This window comes from Microcebus murinus, chromosome 11, assembly GCF_040939455.1.
Source record: "Microcebus murinus isolate Inina chromosome 11, M.murinus_Inina_mat1.0, whole genome shotgun sequence".
In the NCBI taxonomy this organism is placed as follows: Eukaryota; Metazoa; Chordata; class Mammalia; order Primates; family Cheirogaleidae; genus Microcebus; species Microcebus murinus.
This window is the reverse complement of record NC_134114.1, coordinates 3721045-3738309: the sequence shown is the minus strand read 5'-3', so window position 1 is coordinate 3738309 and position 17265 is coordinate 3721045. Positions and strand designations below refer to the sequence as shown.

The following is a 17265-nucleotide window of genomic DNA, read 5'->3' as shown; positions in this document are numbered from 1 at the left end:
AGTTTGTGCTGTGCATTGACGACGAATCCCTTTTGCTCTTCTTGTGCGATGAGGAAAGCTTTAAAACACTGAAAGCTTATTTTACTTTACAGGCAGCTTTACTTGTAATGTAAATCAGAATAGGTAATATACACATATATGTATTCATTACCTTATTTTTAAATGTTCACAATTTTATTTTGATAAATGAAAAATTAGAAAAGTCATATCACAGCGGTCAGCTAAAGTCGATGTGCTTGTTCATCTGTGGCTAACGACTATAGTCAACGCTGGTACCAAAGTGGTTAACAGTATATAGGGGTCCTGACACCAAAAGGTATGAGAACCAAAGAGATCACAGGACAGCTAAATCCACCGAAGGCCAAGGCAAGCAGGGACGTGTCGGCATCAGTCACCCAGTCCCCTCGTGTTTGGAGCTTTCCTTTATTCCAGTGGTTCTAATACGGATGTAAGCTCACTCCAAGGTGAAATCCTGTTCCTTCCATCAAGGCAAAGCCCTCATCTTCTTCTACATAGGAGAAAGACTCTGGAATGTATCTTGGATGCATTTTTAGATAATATTATGTTATATGCTCATTGTTCTGTGTTCACTGATGACTGAACTCTGACCTTTTTTCTCTTGCCCAAATTCCTTTCTAAGAGGCCTAGTGAGTCTTGACTACAAACAATAAAAAGGTTTTATAAGCCATTATAATGTGGTTTACTTTCCAACTTGACTCCAGTATGGCAGCACATGACAGATAGAAGACTCCTTTACCTTAACTTAAGCATTCCTTTCTACTGACTCCAGGTCTTTAGACAAAGTTCAACTCTTTCAAACCACTGCCAAGTTAAGAATATCTAAAACCCACCTATGACTTGTAAGCCCCTGGATTTAAGATGTCCTGCCTTTTCAGGCTGAACCAATTGTACACCTTCCATGTACTGATTTCCGGTCTTGTAATTCCGGTCTCCATGAATGTATAAAACCAAACCGTAACCTAGCTGCTTCAGGTGCATTTTCTCAAGATCTCTTGTGGGCATGTTTTCCTGGGTCAAGGTCACACATATTCAGCTCAGAATAAACCTCTTTAAATTATTTTAGAAAGTTTGGGTTTTTCTATCGACATCATATTCTCTCTCAATACTGAATCCCACGGGTTTCTATGTGAACCCAGTACATGAGCCTCATTTCTATTTTAAATATGAAGAAACTGAGGCATACAGCATTTAAGTAATTTCTATTACTTTGTATCACCTATACGAACTAGCTTAGTGCTAGTTACACATATCCTGTTTTGATATTTAGCAGATATATAGTAAATAATTACTGATCAAACAATATTAGCATTATGAATTAGGACTATCTAGGATGATACTTTAAATACCTGAATAATTCCTAGGCAGCCTAGGAAATTGAAAAGTAATTTACTTCAAAGATCAGAAATTTTAGGTTACTGATCACTTTTAAATATCTCTTTGGGACGAGCACAGTGGCTCATGCCTGTAATCTTAGCACTTTAAGAGGCCAAAGTGGGAGGATTGCTTGAATCCAAGAATTTGAGACCAGCTCGAGCAATGCAGCGAGAACCCTATCACTAAAAAAAAAAAAAAAAATACAAAAATTAGCAGGGCATGGTGGTACACCTATCGTCCCAACTACTTGGGAGGTTGAGTCAGGAGGACCTGTTGAGCCCAGGAGTTTGAGGTTACAGTAAGCTATAATGTACTCTAGCCTGGACATCAGAATGAGACCTTATCTCAAAAATACACATATATATGCATATACCTTTGTAATTAAATCTAACTGTTAACTGTATGCCATTGGATTTGTTCTCTGAAACAATCTACCAAGGGCATTAGATGCATAACTAATAGCAGGGAAAGGGGCGTGTGCCTAACACAGTTATGGGATCATTCAGCCACAGGATGTGCATTTATTCCCGGATAATATACAATCATGTTACAATGGCTCCCTTTCTTTCAATTAAGCACATAAAGAAATTGGGTTTTATAAGCTATTTAAATTAATGGAGCTATCAGGAGTAAAATAAGAGGAAATTATGAGTCTAGGATAGATGATTTGGGGAAAAAGACTCAATATATGGTGACTTGACAAAGATGACAAATTGGTTAAATGATTGGAAGAAAATTCCTTATAGAAGGTATGTGAGGGAATCCAGGACCATTCCGCTATCTTAGAATACAAATAAGAAACGTGGAGCTACTTTCAATGTTAGAGACAATGCGCTTCACAGCACAGTCACAAAGCCAGAGGAGAGGACAGCCTGCTAAGATGACTCTACAGGGCAGAACTGAGACCAAGATAAAGATCCCAGGGCTTTCATCCAATATTTTAGATGCAAATATGCTAAGAAGGGGTAAATTGAGGCAATTTCAAAAAAACAGAGAGTTGAAAACCTGGCAAGAGAATGGTTAGAAATCAACAAGTAATGGCTACTTCAGTCTAGTGACCTAAAGAAACCTGACATGTGAGACAGTTTTCCTAGCTTCTAGGTTCCAGTTAATACCCAGTGGGCCATATTATTAAAGATTCAAGTAGAAACATGGTATTATACAGCTTTACACTCTACTGAATCCAGTGGCGGACAAATTTATCTTTGCTCTGCTACCTTCCCACTGAGTGGCCTCAGACAAGGGCTTAACCTTTCTCGGCCTCAATTCTGCCAAGAAATGAGGAGTGCAGAGATTAGACCCAGTTCTAGCACTCCTCCATATTTCTATGCAATTCAAGCATTCCACAAAATGGTCTTTAATATATTATTGTTAAGGTAGGTCAGAGTAAACCCCATTTAATAATCATATATGATAATTTGCTAATAGCAATGTTCGTATCTCAATCTAACATTAGATAATATTAAATTGCATTGACAGAAAGCCTGTTTTATTTTCCATGGAGTAAAACCCTCTTACAGGACTTTGCAAATTTGAAATCAAGAATAAAGACAATTCCCTTATTTTATGAATGATTAGTGTGTGACTTTAGTTAAATAATGGCTTACCAACTTAATTTTTTATTTATCAATTCTTCAGTGAAGGTCAGCTTCAGAAATGGTGAGAAGGCACACTAACAGAGTTTCTTCTTAAAAAGAGCCCTTACTCCTTACCCTGCAGCATGCACTATTGCCCTCACCGCCCAGCAACTGCTGGACTCTAGGCTGGCATCAGCACAAGGAACTAAGGCACCGAAAGGACCAAGAGGCTGAGTGGGGTAAAGCTCAGCTGCTCTCCAGCAATGGCCACCCCCACAGGTCAGCCCCATGTGTCCCAGCCTCTCCAGGCCTGTCTTGCTCGTGCACACCAACTCCATCAGCAGACCCAAGTAGGATTTACTCTTCCTGACCTTGCTTTTTATTTTCCACATTATACTTTTCCTCTAATTACCCATCCTTTGAACTGTATTTCTATATTATCATTCTATTATATTGCCAATTATACCTTATTATTAATCATACATTATTCTTATTCTCCATAATATATAATTGTGTTATATTATAATTATATATAAATATATTACATATACTGATATAAATATATACATATTACTCTAAATAATATGTATTCTCAAATAGTCATAAATTATCTATTTATTAACAGCCAGAATTTTTTAAAGATTTAAAGCATAAACCAGCCTTAATCTGACAAAAATTACAAGTTTTCTCCCTATAATTATACATTCTTGTTTTTAAACTATTAATATAGTCTTATTCATTCACATATGGGTTAATTTTATAGTATGTATTTGAAAGTACTTCTGTAATCTTGTACAGTTTTGTTTGAAAGAGTTTTGTAACATCTAACCAAAATTAAGTATAGTCATGTGTTGCTTAGCAACAGGAATGCATTCTGAGAAATGCATCATTAGGCAACTTTGTCTCCTGTGAACACCATAAAGCACACTTACACAAACCTAGATGGTACAGCCTATTATATACCTAGGCTATAGGGTACAGCCTATTGCTCCTAGACTACAAACCTGTATAGCATGTTACGTACTGAATACCATAGGTAACTATAACACAATGGTAAGTATTTTTATATCTAAACACATCCAAACATAGGAAAGGTACTGTAAAAATACGGTATTATAATCTTAAGGGACCACCATCATCATATATGCATACAGCATATGACTTTATGTGCTATCTCATTTAAGGCAAATATTACCTTTTCCAAACCCACTTTATCATTGGCATGCCTGCAGGGCTTTGCAGACACAATTCTAATCCTATCAGAACGTTACAGGATGGTGCCCGAGAATCTGTATTTTTAAAAAAGCTTCTCAGGCAATTTGGATGATAAACCAAATTTGGTAATTCCAGATGATATAAGCTAACTGGAAGAGACAGTGGGCAAGTCACTAAGAAGAACCTCATATACGGCTGACCCTTCTCTATAAACATCAAGAGGCCGTTTCTACTGTGGTATGCAACAAGTGACCACAAAAAACACAATCTTCATTCTTACTTCCTCTCTTGTTACAACTAATAAATACAGACATACAACCACTGCAAAATAAACAGCAAATATTATCATATTTTAAAGTGTGACTTCAAAAATATTACATGTCTTGGAAATTCCATAGACACTTCATCTAGGTCAACATAAATATATTTATAGACTTAAAAAATCTCTAATTTTTTAAATTCTTAAAAAGATTTAATAATTTAGAATGAGTCCAAAGTATAAACAATTTTTCTTGAATTCCTAAGAGAAGCTGCTATTAAAATTGGAATGTCCACTACTGACCCTTCTGTGTTCCCTACTGCTTTGCATCTATGACAAAAATTGTTCTTGAAGATATCCTGTGCTGAAGAACTCAGCAAAACAGTTTGGGGACTGTGCCCCACTAGGCATAGGTAATCTATTTCCACTTCTGTGCCTCTGTTTATCTTTTCATGTATCTCTTCTGAATTCTTACATACTCTTTAGCAGTCATTTGGTTCTCATCTTCTTATTTGATAACTTGACTCCAAGTGTATTTTTGGTTATTTCTAACAAAATTAGTGTCTACCTGGTAACCAGGCTTTTGCTTTGAACCATTTTATACATTTACTTAACACAATGTTGCTACATCTGCAAGTGACATACACACAGAAGAGGAATGCAAATTTGCTGATATAGTAACAAAAGTAGTAGGTATATTTTCTGTTTGATCTATTTATAAGACTTATTTATATATATATATATATATACTCTCAAACACTAATCTTATTTCAATGGGTGTTATCTTTGAGTCTTAATTAACTAATATCCAAAGATACTTAAAAGTCCCCAAAAACTATCTTCAAATATCTAAAGGGCCATAATGCAGAAATCGTATGAACCTTATTTTGTATTCCCCAGGAGCAATAAATACATGTTGCAGACACAGAAGTCAGTTTGAAATTAGGAAATCTCATCACTAATAATTCTGAAGAGCCTAGATAGCAGCTTGTCAGAGATAAGGTAAAGAGAAAAAATATAAGGAAAAATAAAGACCAAAGATTTGTGGGCAATAGTAAAGGAGTAGAACCAAACAGCCACATAGGTTCTTTTTAGAACTGAGGTTAAGAAGAATTTGTCTCATTTAAAATATTCCTAAACAATCATTTAATTTCTATAATGAAGATATCTTATTTTAGAAACCAAATGAGATTATAGCAATTCATATAGCCTAGTGTATGTGTGTGCATGTGTATTAATATTAGCATCTGAGATGCACGAGTTCAATTATAAATAAAATGTACTAACATAAAAAATTTAAATCTCTGACAAAAGTAGATAAAACACTAATTTATAAAGAAAGAGAAAGAGGAAATTAAGCACAAAAGCCTCTATTCTGATGGTTGTGAAATCGCCATTATGGTGAAGTTCTGAAGTCATCATATATTATTATACACTTATTCCCTGACCAGGATATCATCAGTTACAATAAAAAAGATCAATAAGACAGACAACTCACCAATGAGCCTCAGTATTGATGCTATAATAACATCAGGAATATATGCAATGTTCGCATGTCCTTTTCTGTATTTTATCCACTTATCCATAACAGGCCACAGCTCCTTACTATAGAACAACAACAAAAAAGATACACACTCACCATCACTCAAATTGTAAGAACTTATCTTCTAAATGGTCCATAGGCAATTAGCGAAAAAGAGTAACTGCTAAGGATCTAACATTTTAAGTTAAAATAAGAACAGGTATTGGAAGCTTACATCTTCTCCAACTATTCAGGATATCTTCACCCACACTGACTTAAAAGAGGCTACAAAAATACATGTTTTCATCATTTTGTTTTGACTCTTTTTATAAGGCTTTGCACGAAGCTGAACAGTGTCCCCAAAGTCACAGAACTAGGAAGTCATGGAGTCTGTATTTTCGTTTGGACCCTACAGGCACTTAAAGCAGCCCCTGAGTTCCAGAAGCCCACAGTTACCTGGGAGGATCACAGACAAATAAAGCTATGTGTGTAAAAATAGCTAAAGCAGAGGAAAACTGTAATGTCAATAATCAAAACACACTTTACATGGACAAAAAGAAAATCTTTCCACTGACTGAAAATAGTACCAATTCCATGTTGCTTTCACTTTTTTCAAAAATGTATTTACTTTTTGCAAGGCATTCACAATATATCACTAGAAAATTTAAATGCAAACAAAAGAAAAATAGAAATTAAAAGCACCCCAAATAACCCAGTCTCTGATAATCATTACTCTCCTAATTTTGGGCTTTTCTTCCAGATACTCCTTGCTCTCTCTGTGGATGTAATCAACCTGGAAAGAGCCATGAAGTGCTGAGGAAGGGAACAGGGTGTGCAGTTGCTCAGGCAGAGACCCTTGTATTTGACACTGTCCTCACCACTAGTGGGGGGATCGTGGACAAACCAGCTCTGACGGGGATAGAAGGGCCCCTGCTTCCTGGGTGCCCATGAAGAGCCACAGGGACATGAGGCCCACACAGTAGGCCCTCACATACCATCACACAGACTGGCAATGGACAGACCATTCTGTCACTCTCTTATTTAGTAACAGACTGTCAAACACTTTTCCATGTCAATACATGAAAATCCACTTATAGCCCTGTATTTTAATGTAGGTATTAATCTCATTATATAGCTTTACCATGATTCAATTTCTTATTGTTTGACATTTAGATGTCTAATCTATTCTTAGTGTCAAGGGAGTGAAAGAGAGTGACAGACATGCTTGTACACAGATGGATCCTTGCACAAGGTAATTTCCATAGAATATATTCTTCAAGTATCTAAATGATATGGATTATCAACCCTTTGATGTATCCTTTTTAATATCACAAACTCCCTCATATCAGCCTTTCTCAGCATAATTAACACCTACAGAAAAATTATTAGAGTAATAATTTTCTCCCAAAGGTGGCACATAGTGCCAGGGCTACAGATGCACAGAGAAAAGTTCATTTATTACATATAATGGATGCCTGAAAGTATCAGGCTTAATTCTCTTCCAGGTGAGAAGAACTGCTAACCTATAGTTTGAATATTTCTGTTGATTTGGGTTTTCCTAGAGTATCTGTATGTTAAGATAATAATCATTACATTTTATTCAACACAGGTTTGCTGAGTGCCTCCCTCATGTGGGCACTGTTCTGCATGCTGGGCTATGTCAGTGGACCAAATAAAGCCATCTTACTCCCACCCCCTGATAGTCATTTCTACTGGGGACAGAGAGAATAGTAGAGTAAAATAAAAAGTATTGATTGATACTGAGGAAAAGTAAAGCAAGGGAATGTGGTAGTGTTACAGGTATATTAAGGGTAGTTTACTCTTATCCAATAAAAATGTCATCTGTATAGCATATGGCCAAAAAAAAAAAAAAAAATGTCATCTGTAAATGTTTCAGCTGCCTTAAACACTTAAGCAAAAAAAAAAAAAAAAGATTCAAACCAGAATGCATTTGAAACCTTAAAATTTGTACCCCCATAATATGCTGAAATAAAATATAAAAAAAAAACCACAATGCAGCATTCAAAAGAATATCTTACAATACAAATAAGCCAACTTTATTTGAGTTAGCAAAATAGCTAACCTTATGATGTTATCATGTGTCCAAATCCATTTCTGATGGGAGCAGAGCAGATCAATGGCAAATATGTATTCCCACGTATTATCACTTAGGTCTTCACCAAATTTTTCACTGGACTGAAATTCTGTTTTTGGACATAACTGTATGGTCAAAAGCAGCTTAGAAACCATGAAACCAACATCTGCAGGAGCATTCTAGCAAATAGAGAAAAAACAAAATAAAATTTGGAGTTTCAAATATAATATGTCTTTTGTTATCTCAAAAAATATAATAAGCATCAGATGAATAATCACTTAATCTTATAAAATAGCTTTTTGAGATAGTTGTATTTTGAATAATGATCTATGTTTATCTTAGTCATAATACTTATCATGAAATGATTTTAGCATGGTAGTTGATCAGCCAGATGATAAAGTCACAGTTAGGAAGCAGAATCCAATCAGGTAGAAAAGAGCTTAGCTATAATCCAGATTCGTACAAATATTTTCATCAACCCAAATAAAAGAATTCAAGTTAGAAAGTTAGCCATAATAAAAAGATTAAACCTTTAAAAAAGTCTTTTTTTTTGAGACAGAGTCTCACTCTGTTGCCTGGACCACAGTGCTGTTGCATCATCACAGCTCACTGCAATCTCAAGCTCCTGAGCTCAAGCAATCCTCCTGCCTCAGCCTCCCAGGTAGCTGGGACTATAGGTGTGCCACCACACCTGGCTAATTTTTTCTATTTTTGGTAAGAGATGGGGTCTCACTCTTGCTAAGACCGGTCTTGAATTCCTGACCTCAAGCAATCGCCTATCTCAGCCTTCCAGAGTGCTCAGATTGCAGGCATGAGCCACCACACCTGGCCTAAAAAATTCTTTAAGTTCTATTATCTTTCTGACACTATAGATCAGCCTGCCTTTTCAGAAATTCATAAAATTGAATCAGATAGTAATAAATTCTTATGTATGGCTTTTTTCACACTTCTGTTTTTTGATATTTATTTACATTGTTATGTATATTAGTAATGTGAACACTCCTTTTCATTGCAGAGGAGTACTCTATTACATTACATATCACTGTTTATCAACTCGCCTATCAAAAGACTTCTGGGTTATTGCCAGCTTTTGGCTACTGTTATTTAATAATTAGGTTGCTATGAATATTCATGTATAAGTCTTTGTGTAAATATAAATTTCATTTCTCTTAAAGATACCTAGAAGTGGAATTGCTGGGCCCTTTGTAAGAAAAGATTTAACTTTATAAGAAGCTACTCAACTGTTTTCCACAGTGGCTACATGTTAGCAATCCCAGCAGCACTGTATCAGAGTTTCAGTATGACAACAATACATATGCAATACAGGCTTAGCATACTCAGTACAACAAAAGGCTTGGGCTTAGAAATTTGCTTTATTATATGAAGTGCTCAGTGTGTTAACCTGTGACTTGGGGATAAATATTCTGAAAGGTTTTCATTTCAGTTTCAAGCTTTCCATCAGATAACCCACAACCAAATCATGGTCCAAGATAATCTATCCAACAGCTGAAACTTGGCCAAAGTGGTAAACATCCCCCTTAGGGAAGTCAGTGACTTTGCAACCTGAGAAGACACAGAAATAACTTTAGACACAAAGAAAATCAAATCTATACATTAACTCTTTTGTATTATATATTTAAGAATATATTTTGCAATAATTGTGAACATGTGATAATCTGTATATGTGTTATGTATCTGCATAAAAGTGCTGAGAATCTGCTATGTTTAAGTTGTGGTTATAGTTTGAAGTATTCAATATTAGAATCATGATTTTAATTAGAAATATTTAAGAGAACATAATTAAGTTTGTAAACAGTGTTGGAATACTTACTATGACCTCTACATCCTCAATTGACATTTAACATTCAAGAGCTGCTTAAAGTGCTTAGAAAGATTTTGCTTATTCAATTTGAAGGTTTAGTTTCAAGTATTTTTGAGGAATATATCTTAAGTTTAGGAATACTTTAAAAGTTTAAGATAATTAAATTTTAATAGTTTATAAATTATTATTTAGATGTTAATTTGTTAAATATATGAATTGAAGTAACATTAATAGCAAAAGTAAAAACATTGTTACATTTGTCATAATTACCTGATTTATAAATGAAACAAGATTTATAAATTTAAAGGCTTTATAAAAACGATTTATGAATTTACAACTTTAAAATTGAGTAGTAAGTTAAGCCAAGTAGTCAATTCTATATATAAAAGACCCTTAAGGATCTTATCAACTCAATTGGAAAAACTTGGGGACATACCACCCTGAAAAGGCCAACTCAGGGAAATACTTCCTACCATGGTAATAGTAGGAATTCCTAATTCATCATTTTAAAAACTGAAAATAATTTAGTAATTTGCATTGACGATAATACATACCTTTGATTTCTTTTTAACTAGCAGTATTATATTTAATAAGTTTCCTTCTATTTTCTATTCTAGGAATAATCCCATGGGGTTTCTTCTTTTTCAATTATATTGATTTCCTGATTCTGAATTCTCCTTGTTTTATTAGGATAAACTCTATTTAAAGTATTATTCTTTGGCTACATTATGAAATTTACTGTTTTATTTGCACTTTTTATACCTAAATGCCTCACTGAAACTGGCTTTTTTTGTCTTACGCTATTTTTTATTGGGTTTATTATTAAAAATGAACAAGGGACTTTAATTTGCTCTTAAGCCCAAAATAGATTGCAATTACTTGGTTCTTTAAAGATGAGACAAAAATTCAGATGGCACCTATATATGTCTTGTTTGTATAGTAAATTTTTAATCATCTTTTCAACCCCTTTATTATAATTAATAACTGGTCTACTAACATGTTCAAACCCCAAAGCTATTTTTGAAAATTTTTATTTTACTGGGAAATCATCCCAGGTCTCCCAATCTGTTGCTATAGTGTTGCCAGTAGTCGTCTTCTCATTCTTTATTCTGTATCTGTAGTTGTATCTTTTTTCCCCATTTCGAATCTTCAATATTTTTGCCTTTTTCTTTTTTCATTAATCAAGACTGAGTTATCTATCATTAGCATTTTTTAAGCAGCGTTTTTACCTTCTTTGTGTTTTGTTTGTCCTCTACTTCATTCCTGTTACTTTTTAAACGTTATTCCTTTTTCCTAGATTCCTTCTCGTATTTCTAATTTCTAAGATGAGTATCAGCCAATTTCATTTGTCTGCTTAACAATGAAGACATTTAAAATATCTTAATGAGTATACGTTTTCCAAAAAACTAGAGATCTTTAAGGTTTTTCCTTTTCACTGATTTTTAAAACTGTGATTTTACTTTTCATATTTTGTTTCCAGATTGTCCAAGACTATGTATCTCAATTTCAAAGTAAATGTAAGTATTTTTTATGAAAGCTTTATTTATGTTTAATTTTACTGAATTATTACCAAGAAATTTTGTTTTTTAAATCTTTTTTTAAAAACTAATGTTTTCATGTGGCCAAACTTATGACTGACTTTTGCTAATGTATCATGGACAATAAGAAAAATAAATATTCTTCATACGCATTTTTAAAAATAAATATTCTTCACAAGCATTTTTATGTGACTGAATTTTTCTACGTCCTTATTTATTTTTGTTTACCAGATCTGCTTAATTTTATAAAAGAACATTTGGAAATCTTTTATCATAATGGTATTTTTCCCCGAGTATCTCTCACCTTTCTTACACTATTTACTTCATATTTTTATTTGCTATGATATTTAGTAAATAAATATATTTATTAAAATAGTATTTTCTTCAAAAGTAGTATCTTTTACCATTGAATTGCCATATCCTGGTGAATTGTGAACAAGCCAAAGGAGATGGGCTCTGGTGTGCACGTGGAAGGACTAGGCAAGAGCAGAGGTGCCCGTGAAAGGTAGCCCTCCAGAGGCAGATAATTCTCCAGAGGTAGGCAACTTTCCAGAGAGGACGTGTGTGGCTGCAGGTATCCACAGGTAGGAGTCATGAGAACTTTTCTGATGCTAAATGACTGACTGGAATCAGTGACTCTACCACACAATATACTCTGGTGTATCTAGACAGACTTGCTTTTCAATATTTACCTAATTTTTAATCATCAATAGCCCTTTCCTTTACTTTTTATAAAAAATAAAAGCCTAATGACTATTAACATTAAAAAGTACTAAAAACAAAATGCAAAACAGCATATAAAATTCTACTCCACACCAAGCCAGGAGAAATTTTTTAAAAAGGAAAATAAAACATGCTAATTAAAAAAAAGAAAAGAACAGATTCAAAAACTCAATCCCTTATTGACAACAGTACCTCTTCTTAAAGTTTACTGTCAATTGGATTCTCATTGGATAAAATCTATGAATGAAAAGACACCCACCTAGATACTACTTTAACATGTCAATACTAAAGAAAAAATAATAAAAGTAACATGGGAACAAAGTACTTAGAAGAAAAGCAAATTCCATCAACTGGAAAGAAACATACAGAATATCAGATTCAAAAAAAATTATAATAGAAAGAAACTGAGATATCAATTTTTTTACCTCTCCAAGTGCCTATTGTAGAATCATAATTTTATAGCTCCTCCAAGCCCCTTTATACATATATGCATATGTATGGATTTTATCATCAGACATAAATTAGTGTATAAAACAAACTCTATTAAATTAACACAATACACAATAAAAAAATTCTTTCTGGAATGTCTCATGAATACTTAATGAACAAAATGCATAAGCCTAGACTAAGTTCATATCCTGAAAGATCTAATATGAAGAATAGCAGCTCTAAAATGCCTATGAACTAATACAAAACTAAATATGTAACATTTATGTAAGATCTATAAGTATGGCATTATAAGACATAAAAACAAAGCTCACCTTTTCCCAATTAAGAAAAGCTCTCAAGCAGTTCAGAACCTCTCCTTTAGCACGATGCCTGGCAACTAACTGCATTGCTTTATTAATCACCGACTGAGAGAGAAATACATCATGCCACATGTTTGCAATAAACAAAGTCAATTTCTCAGACTCTGGAAAATCTATAAGAAAGAAAATAATGCAATAAACCTTTATGTCTGATCAAGTGAATAAATTACAAACTAAGAATAAATTCTATTAATTTCATTGGTGCCTTGCAAAGCATCATGCAGCTGAAGGGATTATAAATAAGTAGCCCAGATGAGGCCCTGGCCTTGATTATTTCAAAATCTCCTGCTTTTTTATTTTCTTTTTAGCAGACTCTCTTTACATTTTAAATATAAATGTTTAGGAAAAACTCACAATATTTTGAGTTTTTCCTAAAAGACACCACAGCAGTCAACACAGATTTCTGTGACCACGTGTGTGGGGGCGGGGTCCAAAATCAAGCAGTGGACACCAGCTGGGTGTCCTCTAATTCGATTCCAACACTATCTACCTGGAGACAGTGTCAGACCCATAGATTGAGGCTCAGCCCTCAAGACTGCCGCTGCTTCAGACCCAGTCGTAAGTCCTGGCCTCTGGAACTTCTGACTGACCAGCTATAAATTAGGAATCCCATGACACCCTCTTTGGGTTTGATAAATTTGCTGGAGCAGCTCACAGAACTCCGAAAAATACTTAACTTATGTTTAACAATTTATTATAAAGGACATTACAAAGGATACAGACACAGAGGTGCAAGGGCGAGGTATGGAGGAAGGGACTGGGAGCTTCCACACCCTCCCTGGGCACGCCACTCTCCAGGAACTTCCACATGTTCAGCTATCCAGAAGCTCTCCAAACCCAGTCCTTTTGGGTTTTTCATTATATAGGCATGATGGACAACCGTGTACAAATGTGACTGTATAAAAAGGGTATGATTTCATATCCTTTTCTCTAACAGCCTGAGTGAGGAAACCCAGGCAAGGTCTGTCTGTTCAGATTCTTCTTGGCCTCTTTGTGCAGCATTCCTTTCCCCAGAGTATGGGGATGGGACCCTCTCTGGAATGAGGGTCTTAGAACCCACAATCAGGTTAGAGTATTGCCTTGGACAGGTAAAAGGTGGGCAGAAGGTCAGAGAGACAGATTCTGTTTCCTGAGGCCTAAAGCACCATAAGATTATAATTAGGGCTACAGGAGTTATGAGCCAGAAACCGTAAATGAAAACATATATATAAAATATCAAAATACTACACAAATCTACAGCTCTGTATGACAAAAACAAACAAACAAACAAACAAAAAACCCTCTAAGACAGAAAGGAAAGGCAAAAATTCTTTCTCCAAACTTCCTCAGTCCCAGAATTCTCCCATTTGATATGTGTCAGTACAAGCAATTTTTATACATTTGCACAAGTTTAACTTACTCATAGAACACATAAAGCTTTTGATTTGAAGAAATAAATATTTTTTATAAATGCTGGATAACAATCCTTTTGTTGCAAATACCTTCTCTTACTCTCTGGTGTGTCTCTCTTTTTTAAATTAACTTAATTGAAGTATAATTTACATACAATAAAATACAATCTTTTTAAGTAAACAGTTCAAGGAATTTTGACAAATGATGTAACCACCACCATCACAATTGATACTCACTGCCCCCAAAATTCTCTCGCTCTGGCACTTTGCAGTGAAATCACCTCATCCCAGACATAGAGAACCCCTAACTTACTGCTTACTGTCGGCACAAATTAGTTTGCCCTATCTCAAATATTTATGAATGGATTTGAGTACTATGTGTTGTCTTCTGTCTGGCTTCCCTACTCAGCATAATGTTCCTGAGATTCACCCATGGTGTTGCATACATCAGCAGTCTGTTCCTTTGTATGGCTGGAGAGTATTTGGTCATTTAATATAACTTTTTAGTTTTCTCTGTTCTACTTTATCTATTGTCATGCGTCTCAAAAGACTGGGTAGCTCAAAGGATAAATTCATTGCACCATTCTGATCTGTTAATTTTAAATCCTATGTTTATGTGGTGATGCTTCCTGCTGCCACAGGACTTCTGCACTCCTTTTTCCCTCTGCCTAGAATTCTCTTCCTCCCTCTTCACCTATGTCCTTTCTGTGCATCTTCCAATCTCAAGTTTAGAAGTCACTTTAACAATGAAAGCTTCACTGACCCCTCAGACCATCGCAAATCCACCTTCCTCAGTACAATTCATTCATTCAACAGATACTTCATCACTGCCAACAGGTTAGAGTCCTGCCTTGGGGTGGACAACATACTTTTCTGGGGTAGGGATAGAGTAGGGACAAGACAAATAAAGCCCTGTTCTTATAGCGTATGCAATCTGGTGTCGGACAGAGACAGCAAACAAGATTTATGATGTACTAAGGAGCGGTAAGTGCCATGAGGCAAATAGAGAAGAACAAGGGACACAGAATGACTAGGGAAGTATGCGAAGAAATAGAGCGAGCCACAGTGAGGTCCAGGGAAGCAAGGAAACAGAACAAGAAACCTATACGCACAAAAGCCTGGGCTAAGAACAAGCTTGCTGTGGTTGAGGAAGAACAAGAAATCCAATGTGGTCTTGGCTGAACCCACACCCCTCTCCATCCTACCACCCTCCACTGCTAACTCAACAGTTTGTGTGCTGTGACTACGGCCTGTCGGCCCACTGGACAATCATACCTGCATCTGATTTTGGTCACCACAGAACTCCTAACACTGAGCATGCACTCCATAATGATTTGTTGAATAAATGAGTGACTGAAAGAGTAAACAAAGAAATGAAATGGGCAACTGAAACACTTAGCAGCTTCATTCATAATACTAAAAGTGATGGATATACTCAATTATCCTACTTATAAAGCTCATAAACATGGTAGTAAAGGATAAGACTTTCTGATGTATTAATATTAAGTTGTATTGTTATATCATGTTATGATTTTAAAATCCTGACGATTTAATATAATGAAGAATGTCTCCCAATCTGATCCATTAGCAAAGACTGAAGAAATAATAGTGAAGAGAAAGATACCAGAGGACAGCCCTCATGTCCCCAACTCCTTTCCAGCTCTCTCTGATCTACTCTTCTCTCCAGCTTATGAATTCATCTTAGGGTTGCTGCCCTTTCTAGCAAGTGGCAAAGAATTTTGGCTTGTCACTTACTTTTAAAGTATTCTCACAGTTATGGAAACTATATCTGTTCCTAAAGCAGCTGTACAGGGTATAAAACAAATATGCAGTGATGAGAGATATTCTATTTATTTATAAGCCGAACGTATTATGGACATAAGTAAGTTTAAGTAAATTCTCCTACTGAAAACCAGGAGCAGGCAGGTATAGCAGCTAAAGCTATAAATGCACAAAACATAATTTTAAGAAACACACAACAATCACATAGCTGAAAATACAGATCCAAGTATAATATAGTAAAAAGGCAACAGTATATTTTTAATATAAAAATGTCACAATCTAAACATACCTTCCTTGAGTAGACTGTAGCACAACAAGCGAGCTCTTTCCAAGTCTCCAAGTTGCCGACAAATACCCACATACACTCTGCAGAGGGCATGAATGTAATTGTGGTCTGTAGACATCTTCTGAATTTTTAGTTCTGAGAGAATAGAGTGAAGCAAGCATTCTGCTAAATGCTGAATTGGAAAAAAAAAAAAGGTTTATTTATCTTTCCCCTAAGAATAGCTAAAAATTATAAAATTATGTATTTATTGGAAAAATAAAACTTGCACAATATCAGAAGGTAGATGACAGTAATAACTGGTAAAAAAAATTGACAAGTATGGCAAGTCACAAAAAATGGGGTAGGGGATATCTAAGAAATGACCACAGCCGTCTGTTTCCTGTGGTTGGTAACGCTGCAGATGCCAGAGTGCATGACTGCACATACCTGGTTGCCTACTGTCACCAACACTACTCAAATAAGTCATAATTGCTCAGTTTTTGCTAAAATAATCCATATGTATGTATGTGTATTAAACTCAGTATAATTCTACTCTCATTCTTGTTTTCTAAACTCTAATTTACTCTACATACTGTTTAGATTTTAAAATACTGAGTAACATTTTTCTTGCTCAGAAAGAAGAGCATTAAATGATAATGATACATTTGTTCACTTCCTTTCAAAATTACTTGGGGAGTTCTTTATATTTTCTGCAAAAAATCTAAATAAATAAATAAATAAATAAATATTTATAACCTAATGACTCCAAGTATATGCAGATAACCACTTAAGTATGATCCATTGACCACTGGAAATCATCCACACAAGGTACCAACAGATATCTAGAAAATGCAGAACTACAAAATGCAGAA

The 17265-nt window shown here is 34.9% G+C and overlaps 1 protein-coding gene across 1 annotated transcript in view; it reads right to left on the bottom strand.

The window, feature by feature from the left end:
• Nucleotides 1-17265, bottom strand: part of ICE1 (interactor of little elongation complex ELL subunit 1) — a 65883-nt gene that overhangs the window by 4958 nt on the left and 43660 nt on the right. Inside the window, exons 14-17 of the mRNA XM_012757738.2 lie at nt 16418-16586; nt 12908-13068; nt 8052-8242; nt 5945-6051 (exon numbers count right to left, since the gene is read on the bottom strand). Of these exons, the coding sequence (XP_012613192.2) occupies nt 5945-6051; nt 8052-8242; nt 12908-13068; nt 16418-16586 (628 nt within the window). The remainder of the gene's footprint in view (nt 1-5944; nt 6052-8051; nt 8243-12907; nt 13069-16417; nt 16587-17265) is intronic.